Source organism: Austrofundulus limnaeus, unplaced genomic scaffold (assembly GCF_001266775.1).
Source record: "Austrofundulus limnaeus strain Quisiro unplaced genomic scaffold, Austrofundulus_limnaeus-1.0 Scaffold37, whole genome shotgun sequence".
In the NCBI taxonomy this organism is placed as follows: Eukaryota; Metazoa; Chordata; class Actinopteri; order Cyprinodontiformes; family Rivulidae; genus Austrofundulus; species Austrofundulus limnaeus.
The window spans coordinates 1,222,094-1,231,694 of NW_013952439.1; the positions used below are offsets into that span (position 1 = coordinate 1,222,094).

General features: G+C 37.9%; 1 protein-coding gene across 6 annotated transcripts in view; it reads left to right on the forward strand.

The window, feature by feature from the left end:
* gria3a (glutamate receptor, ionotropic, AMPA 3a) overlaps nt 1–8,889 on the forward strand; it is a 97,638-nt gene extending 88,749 nt beyond the window's left edge. For 2 of the 6 annotated variants that reach the window (XM_014006723.1, XM_014006728.1), the window contains 3 exons: nt 3,415–3,529; nt 5,705–5,953; nt 7,538–8,889. In XM_014006723.1, the coding sequence (XP_013862177.1) occupies nt 3,415–3,529; nt 5,705–5,950 (361 nt within the window). In that variant the 3' untranslated portion in view covers nt 5,951–5,953; nt 7,538–8,889. Of the gene's footprint in view, nt 1–3,414; nt 3,550–5,704; nt 5,954–7,537 lie in introns of those variants that run through there. The other 4 variants (XR_001310095.1, XM_014006725.1, XM_014006727.1 and 1 more) reach the window with 4 other exon arrangements.
* Nucleotides 8,890–9,601: the final 712 nt, after the last annotated feature.

Below are 9,601 nucleotides of genomic sequence, written 5' to 3' on the forward strand. Positions count from 1 at the left end.
GACTCAAGACTTTTGCACAGTACTGTATGTGGCAGGATGATGTAGTATATTTTTATTTTCAGTATCTGTTCTCAGCTCTATAATCCTCCATGTTGTCACACATCATGTGACATTTTGACTTAAGAACAAACTTGTTTTTTTCTTTTTTAAATCTGAGGCGTCTGATGTTTTGTTTCAGACCTCWGGGTGAAGTGTCTCTGGCTTCATCTGTGCCTCTGCTCCTCTGCTGCATCATGACAACAGTACTGCACTGTTTTTAGAGGAGAGGCTAAATTTGATGTCGTTATCTCTGGACACCCACTCCTGAGTGAGCAGGTTGTGGATCCCGCCAGAGGAGTGACACAAAGACGGCTTCTCCTCTCGCTGCCTTTTCGCTCCAGTCAGAGCTCAGATGATCCCAGCTGACTGCCACATATCTGTGTGCTTATTTCAGCGACAGAAAAGCATGTGTGTGTAATTTAACAAAGAACGGAGAATATGCTGTATGTAATGACCACTGASACAACATATATAGAATTATAATAATCAGAAACACCTAAAAATCACATCTGCTCCAGTTTTCAGTAGTTTGACCTGAATCATTTCATCTCATTGTTTGTGGTTCTGTTTGCATGGGCTGTTTCTGTTAGTGTGTTGTGTATGTGTGTGTGTGTTCACACCGTTTTCCTGATTTTCAGACTGAAAGGTGAAGTTATGGTTGAAGACGCTGCTTGTTTTAATATTTAGATCAGCAGTTCTCAAACATTTACAGCTTTTTAGCCGCAAAACTATATGAATACTAGAAATATACTAAATATTTTACTGTAAAAAAGAACCTTATCAACCATTAGATTATCATTAATCTATGACCAAAGTTTTTATCTTTTAGTGGCACTTCATTAAAATGTCATTATTAAAGTTCATTTGGTTTTTCTACRTCTTAAGCAGCTCCAACTCCACCTCTGTGGTGTTTCATGAGCCACAGTGAGRTCATAACCCCAAGTTTGGGAAACATTTCTTTAGAGGCAGGTTATTATTCATAACTTTTATTAGAGTTTGATTTAGCTTGGGATCAAATTTAGGCTTCTTTTTTAACACCATGCTAATAATCTCACTTTAAACACTTTATACTCTGACACATCATTAAGACCTGAGCTGYAAAGTTACATTTTTACTTTATATGTGTATGTATAAATATATGAAGAGAGAGAGCGATAGAGCTAAAGGCGTTTTAGAATATTTTAACATACTCTCATCTGCTTATCTGTTTCCTTGAGGAAAATATGTTAAATATTTAGTCTTAAATTAATTCAGATTAGTCAGCTGGATGCATAATTAATGAATATTTACATAATTAGGCAGCGACCTGAGAGACTGTGGTTGTAAGTGAACAGAGGAGGTTGATGACTCTTTTTAACTAAAGTTAAACACTGAAAATAGCACCTTATATTTTTTCTCTTTTTTAATTGAGGATTATCATTTATTCAGATTTTGAGCRTAAAAAAATCCCTAAATGGATAATTCCTTACCTGTTTTGATTTAAATAAATGATACCATATAAAATATATATTTATATTGTGAACAACACTGCATAATAAATAAAATCTATCATATTTGATATTGAAATATTTATTAGAGACCAGGTACAATCATTCAGAATAATGTGAAAGCTGAAATATCCCAGCGGTAAGTGAAGACTTTCAGGAGCAATCAACAAATAAATCATCAACATGTTACGTTATATAGATTTACTATTTTTGATCCTGATGTAACAAAAAGTAAAATATTCTGTGTGACTCAAGTGAGTGAGTTTCAGGTTCATTCTCCAATCCTACAAATGGATAAAATTATTTTTTTTGTTAGTTAATCCTACAGAAAAGTATTTGATGACTTCCTGAAAACCCAAACAGTGTTCTGGATTTGATCAGAGGTCTGTTGTCACCACCTGGTGGTTTAAAGCTCCTCGTCTGATCAGCAGGTTGTTGCAGGTCTGGTTTGRCCTGAAACAGGGCTCCCAATCCAAACAAACATATATCATACAGAAAACCAAGACTCTAACCCCAACATTAACATAAATAGAACAAATAATGTACTTATTTAAAATTCAAATAATTACATCACAATGACAAGGGAAACAATGTATGCAGTATTAATAAACAACTACCATTACCCCTTCATTTGTGGGGATGCTGATATGAACTAATTGATTATAATTTWACCTGAAGATAAAATACAAACCCATTCTGTTGGATTGCATGAGCGAATCACTGAAACCATTTTCTCTGTTGAAGTCTAAAAGCTGCCATTTAAGTTTAAATTAAAATGTTATCAGGCATCAATTTAAGACCTAAATGCCCTGCACGCACACACATACACATCAAACCATCTTTATTTTGTTGTCTACCGATATCCGTTGGTAATTATCAGGAATCCAGCCCAGACAGAAAAGCCTCTCCTGGTTTAGCTACATCAGGATTTATTTTAAAGTCTGAGGAGAACCTGAAGGCATCACTGTGACGTTACAACTCATTCTGTTATGTTCTTGGTGTGGATGTTGCCTTTAAGTATCTCAGTGATGAAGTCACAGAATAACCATCAGTAATAGTTAATACTTTTAAATATTGTCGCTAAAATAATCTTATTCCACTTCAAATCTTTAAATGAATTATCTGCCTTTTGAACAMAATTTTTACCCTTTATTAGAAACTCAGATGTTTTGTACATGCAGTGGTGAATACAGTATATTTGATGATGTTAGATTACAGACAAATGCTTTTTCTGAAAGGAGACAAGCCTGGAAATCTTGCAGTCATGGAAACTGAGCATAATATCTTGTCTAACAGTGCCCCCCCTTTACCCGTAAAAACTTCTCTTTCCACCCGGCAGGGGTTTGGTTCGGTTCCTAACCAAATTTTCCCAACCCTTACCCGTCTGTTAGCTGCAGAGTCAGAAAAACCCCATCATTGGGCGGAAACACAAACCCATAAAGTCCTAAAACACGAGGAGGGGTGGACTCTACGAGACATTAACCTCATCACGTGTTTGAAAATCGATTGGACTGTCTGTTAGTCAGGGAAGGGTTCCTGTTAGATCCACTTTTCAAAGCATCAAAAAAAGGCTGCCGAAGGCCAAAAAGAAGTGCGAGAATCACCTCCGTTATTTCTACACTCCATTCTCTGCAGCAGCTGCTTCATTCTGCCAACTTTGATCTGTTCTCTGTGATCAGTGTGTGCCGATTACTCAAAGCGATATAGATGGGGTCTGGCATGTTAGGACAGCCATGGATGGTCTTATATGATGTAGTGTTGCTTGCTCTCTGTGACATGTTTGGCCAGGACCCTACTCTATCGCTTTGTACAGTATAAAGTAGTTGAAGCAGTTGAATAACATAAAATAACATAATACAATGTTATTTATGTTATTTCCCACGTGAAGAACTCCTGTAAACCTTGCAGTATTGAAACTCAGTGAACAAGGCATCTTAGACAAGCTGAAAAACAAATGGTGGTACGATAAGGGTGAATGTGGAACCAAGGACTCTGGAAGTAAGGTCAGTCGCTGCAGGTCTTTTTATAACTGATGGAAAAAATGCTTTGTAACTTCACTGTTCATGTGTAAAACATGTAAAGCATCTGACAATCATCTTATTTCTTTGAACACATATTTTGTGTACCTTTCAGAACAACACATAGAGGTTAACTCCACTGAAGTCCAGCTTATCGACACATCACTAACTCTGCAGACACTTAAAAAAGTGCAGCATGATCACAGTTTTCTTCTCACTCCATGACATTCTGAAAAGTCCAGAACTGAAACCATTACACTGCTGTTTTTATCCAAATGCTCATTGAAATTTACTTTAATGTTGGTCTTATTCATTTGTATGTTGAAAAAAATAACTTTTGACTTGGTACACTGGGTAGATTGTTGCAACAAACCTGCACTGGTTTGCAAATAATTCAAACCATATAAGACCATTTCGACCGTATATCAAATGTTATTATGTTAGAAGTCTGGTTTTATTGTGGATTTGTTCGGCTTAACAGTTAAGGCAACATGTTTTCAGCAATACTAATTTTATTATCGGCTGTAAAATTAGCAGACCTGCAACAGTGATTCCAAACTTTTCTTATTGAGCGGTTCCGCTCAACTGAGTTGAGTAGAGTGTAGGATTTTTTTTCTGAGTCAGCACAGCAAAATAAAACTCCTAAAATTCTGTTGTAACTTTAAGTTTTGGTGTATGAGTAGAAGATTATTGGTTGTCGAGGTGGTCCTGCAACAGGTCTGGGCGTCTCATTCAGGATCAACGGTGGGTAGGAGCAGGGTATGGATCGATGGATCTGAGCTTCAACCTCAGTATTGAGGATGTTGCTTCKGTCGGTGATGGTGAAGAGCGAGTTGAGTTTTAAGGCAAATACCTTTATTTTCATTTGGCTGGGCTTGGCCAGCTAGGATGAGGAGCTCCTTCATCTGAGTGGAGCTCAGATTASAGCCACAGCTCCTCCACGTYGAAAGTAGAGATGGGATGAATAGCAGTAAAGGGATCTCGTTAYGTAAAACTGTTCAAAAGAACCATTCAATTTTGAATGAGTTGTGTCATCATGAAGGGAAATCAGTCATCAGGTATGGTGTACAAGATGACATCATCCTATCACGTGGGCAGAACCACTTGTTTTCTCAAGCTGCCAATAAGTTGCAACAAAGAAATATACCAAACACATTTCCTTACTTTTGGGTTAAGTTGATTTCCACTCAATCCTGGGAACTCCTTAGGACTCCCAGGAGGAAAAGGGATGTGTAGTTTTCTTACCTGTTGATTCTTAGAACCCTTTTTTTTTTTTTTTTTTTTTTGACATGTCAAAATGTTTCGCTGCTGTTTTCCAACAGTCTCTGTAAGGACAAATGCTCCATGAACAAGCAGCAACCCTTTTCCAAATTTATATATTTTTAATTTAACAAAAGTATGGTTTAAATTATTTAAAAAATACTGCATCTAAATATATAATTTTTTAGCAGTTTACGCAGTGTGCCAACGTTTTTCAAAACAGGTGTGCTTTTCTCCGAGCTGATTTTACTCTGATTTTTCCAACCTGACCCACAAAAACCAGTTGGTGTCAAGAGTGAAAAAAAAACATAACTTTCTGCTAACTTTACACACCAGTTAGCAGAACTTTTAGTATGAAAAATATACAAATTTCATAGCTTTTTACATGGTCCCAACCGAGTTTTAATGCAAATGGTAAAACTCACGTAAATGAATTTCAATATTACTGTTTGGCTTTTAATAGCAGTAAAATGGTTCAGTTCGCTTTTTTACAGTTTGCCACTTTTGCCTGTGCAGATGCAGTGTTTGTAGGCTTGAGTTTAGCAGCTGTATGATAGAAAGCTGAGGAGATGTAGACCTGTACGACCACGACCGCCTTCCTTTACCCGTGGCCTCGTAAAGAGACCATAGAGCAGCATAGTTGGCACTTTACATTCACCTTCCAGCTCTTTACAGAGGAGGACTTAGAYACATTTACTGTAGCTTTTTGTTACTTAAAGGTCAAATTAAGCAGATATATCTCAGACAGTTTATGAATCTAGTAGATCAACCTCCTCAAAGTAAGTGTTTATGGTAGCGTAGCAGTGTATGTCCAGTTCTGTGCTTGTGTTGTGTTTTGTAGATTCACCTCCTCAAACTGTCCGTTCRAAATGTCTTAACGGTGGTCTCTGCCTCCCCCAGGACAAGACAAGTGCTTTAAGCCTGAGCAACGTGGCAGGGGTCTTCTATATTCTGGTCGGGGGGCTTGGCTTGGCCATGACTGTGGCTTTGATAGAGTTTTGCTATAAGTCACGGCAAGAAACCAAAAGACTAAAGCTGGCCAAGAACGCCCAGAATTTYAAGCCAGTCCCTCCGGCAAACACCCAGAATTTTGCCACGTACCGTGAAGGCTACAACGTTTACGGGACGGAGAGTGTTAAAATCTAAACGGTACGTAACACCTTGAAAGTCTTCAGTCAACATAAAAGTTTTTTTAATGATTTCATGACATTTTTGCATGAGATGCTTTGATAATGTAGTAAGAACTTTAGATGTTGATGCTGTTTAGTTTTGACCCAACTCTAACCTGAGAGCTCMGACTACAGACCACCACACTGACAGAAAAATCCTTTCCTTAAAACAGCTAATAGATGACAGTACTGATATCTTTGTAAGGTTTTTATACAGTAAATAGAGTACTGAGCAAAAAAAATACCCAATTTCTTCTGCTGTTGCCTCTAATGAATTAATCTTTTTAAGGGATCTTGATCAGTTCAAGTGTTCTTTGGGTTTTTTCAAAGGTTTGGCCTCTGGCTGCTTTTTCTATTCATTTGCAATGCTGTCCTTTTGAAAGACTATGACAACATTTCTCTTTACAAAAAAAATCCATTAAAGTTCCAAAACAGGACCTTAGAAAAGCATCATCCTTCAGTTGATCATCAAAAAACTGCAAGTGTTTGGAGTAGAAAGAAAAATGAACCTGAAGGTCAAATAAGAACCAATTTCCTTCAATTTCAAATTGTTTAATTATTGTGTATTTTTGTTATAATGGTGGTTCTTGGTATTCTCCAAGGTTGGCGCGTGTAATGAAAAGTTCTGGAAGAACTGATCAAGATCTCTGGAATGAAAATACAAACAAACAAGGGGGACTCAAGAATTTAATGCAACAGTATTTACACAAACTTCAAATTGGTCTCAACCAAAACTAGTGTTGTAGACCACCAAACCCAAGAYCAAGTCAAGACTAAGACCAGGAGGAGGGAGGGAAAATAAATGAATGAATGAATGGAATACCCATAGCTTACCTTTCTTTGTGGGTCCTTTCTAAGTGATGATAAAAGTTTGATGTAGTRAAGCACTGCCGAATTCTCCTRGATGTTGTTTTACAAATATGTTCAGAGATTTATGTAGCCAAATTGTTTAATGAAGATTTTGCAGACATCTTCTCCTGCTCCCAGACAACCATTGCTCCCTTTCTTGGAGAGATTTGAATCAGTACATTTTACATCCAACGAAAGCAAAGATGTTAAACAAATAAAMTGGRCAATATTCWGGAAAWTYTGTGATATTTTCACAGTTGTGGATTTGAAATAAAATCCAGAGTCCTCGGTGYCCGAGAGCAAGACAAGAATCCGAGATARGACCAAGACCATCAAAAAGTGGCCTCGAGACMAGTCTCGAGGACTACAACACTGCAATATGATCTCAACCTCATTCACATTAGTCTTATACCATTAGGTACAAACACACACAAACAAATACTTGTGGTTCTATCCTAATTAGGACCATTCATTGATTTCCATTAATTTCCAGTCAATTCTGGAGCCCATCTTACTCTAAACCTAACCACCCCTAACGCATAACTAACCCCCAACCCAAAAGTGGACTTCCACCATATTAGGACTGGTCCCCAAAAGGACAACTAGTCTTGACAAGGTAGGTGTTTGTATGAGAAGCGGTCTTAAAAAGGTAACACAAACCTGGAACACACACACAAACGGGCTTTTCTTTGATCGTTCTTTGTCTCTTGCACAGGTGGTTTGTGAATCGACCTGATGCGTCTGGAAACAGCCACTCTTTGTGACCCCCCTCCTCCCACCCCAAACACCCCGCCCCCAAAGGTTGGCATCGTGGAGGCGACAGCCTTGACATCAGCTCCGACACCGATGCCTACGTGTCAACAAGTGCTCATTTGTGGTTAACAAAGCCGTCACACTAACAGAGGGCAATGACGCAGCAGGACCTTTTGGGAATTGCCTCTTGTAGTGCCTTAAAGGAGCATTTTGGCGTCACGGCAATGCAACTAAAATTAAATTCACTTGAAGGAAATAAAACTAAACAATCGGTGGAGCTCGTGGAACTTGGACAAGAAACTGCATCAGATGACATGTGGATGAACTGTTGTAATTATTGTTTTATACTTTGGAAGAAAAAAAAGACAAAAAAAGCCATGATTTACAAACAAATCCCTGAGGTACTTAAAGTCATATGAATCCTTTAAAGACATATTTTTGTGGTGAAACCTTAAGTTGGATAAATATTATATTTAGTGAGGTATAAAGTCATTTTCTTGTTTTATTATAAGACTATTTTCAGTGTCGGAATATTTAGGACAAGCATCAATCAGTAATGTTAAGAATCCATCAAACTGGCGGAGTCGTGGTCCAGGTTTTACTCAGAAAAACTACAAAACATTCAACATGATGTTCAACCTTTGTATTTACTCATTTGTTTTAAATCAGATGTGTGATTTGTTTAAACTGCCACTATTTGAAAAATAACCCATTTTTTWAAAAAAATGAAGAAGTCTGCCTCTTATCACTTAGTGCCATGTTGTTGAAATCAAAAGAATGCTTGACATTTTAGGAAGACGACTCCCGTTTCACATCACAGAAAATCTAATGTTTTATCTGATCTCCTGGTTTACACTTTGTATGCGCTCCACTGACGCTCTCATTCAGGTGCAGTTTTGGTAAAAATTAACGCATCACAGCTTCTTCCGTTTTTGTGTGTTTTATGCGTTTTGCAGAAGCTGTACATCGAAGAAGAGCAACAAATCAAACGTTTGTAGAGGTAAACTTTTTATAATTCGAAGGAGGGGGAAAGAAAAATCTGAGAAATGCTACAAACTACGTGGCGACACGTCTTCTCCAACACACAGAAAAAGTGCATGTGAATCTGGTGATAGTTGAAACAATCTGCAACTCTAAATGGACTCGAGACGAACATTTTGGACCCAGTTTGGTTTTTAAGTTTTTTTTTCCCTTTTTTTTCTGATGGTACCTCAACCATGAGAGTTGCATGTATGGACACAAGAGGCCTCAGTGAGGAGGTGGTGTACAAAAGGATTTTATTACATTTCTTTAATAAAAGCAAGTTTATATTCATCTTTGGGACTTTTTTTATAGGTAACAAAAAAAACGAGACTTTTTCTAAAAGACTTGGACAAAGTGGGTTTAACTCAATGTAAGTGATTTCTAGTTGAGGCATTAAAATATGATCAGAAAAGGGTTTTTGGATCAGAACAAACAGCTCACAGCGATGGAGATGTAGCTGAGAGAGCAAAGATGAAAGGTTGAACTCATCAACCGCAAATATGGTAAACTTTAAAGGGGACAGATCCTGCAAAACCCACTCTTTTAACCCTTAAATACATTTTTCATACTTTTCAAAATAAAAGTGAAAAGGAGAAGGGAGTGGCTCAGGATGGAAAGATAACTTGGTTAAGGTAAAAAAAAAGAAAAAAAAAAGAAAAGATAAAGTTAAAAGTGCTGTGAGATCAGGTCTGGATGTGTAGCGGACTCAGTGGCTCAGCAGGAACGTCCAGGACCAGAAGACACCAGTGCTGGAGAACATTCAAATCCTGCCTGCAGAAGGATCAACAACAGTCCAGCTGATGGGGGACAGGAGGCTGTCTCTCCTCCCTGATGTCCACGCACACAAAACCAGGGGGTGTTGCTGACCATGTCTTTCATTCTGAACTTCAACACTCCTCATGTAGGCTCCAGAATCACATCAGACTGACTCAACATGGACTTCAACGCATTAGGGAACAGCAGAATTAAACCACACCTGTGCTTTGATGTTCTGAAGGACATT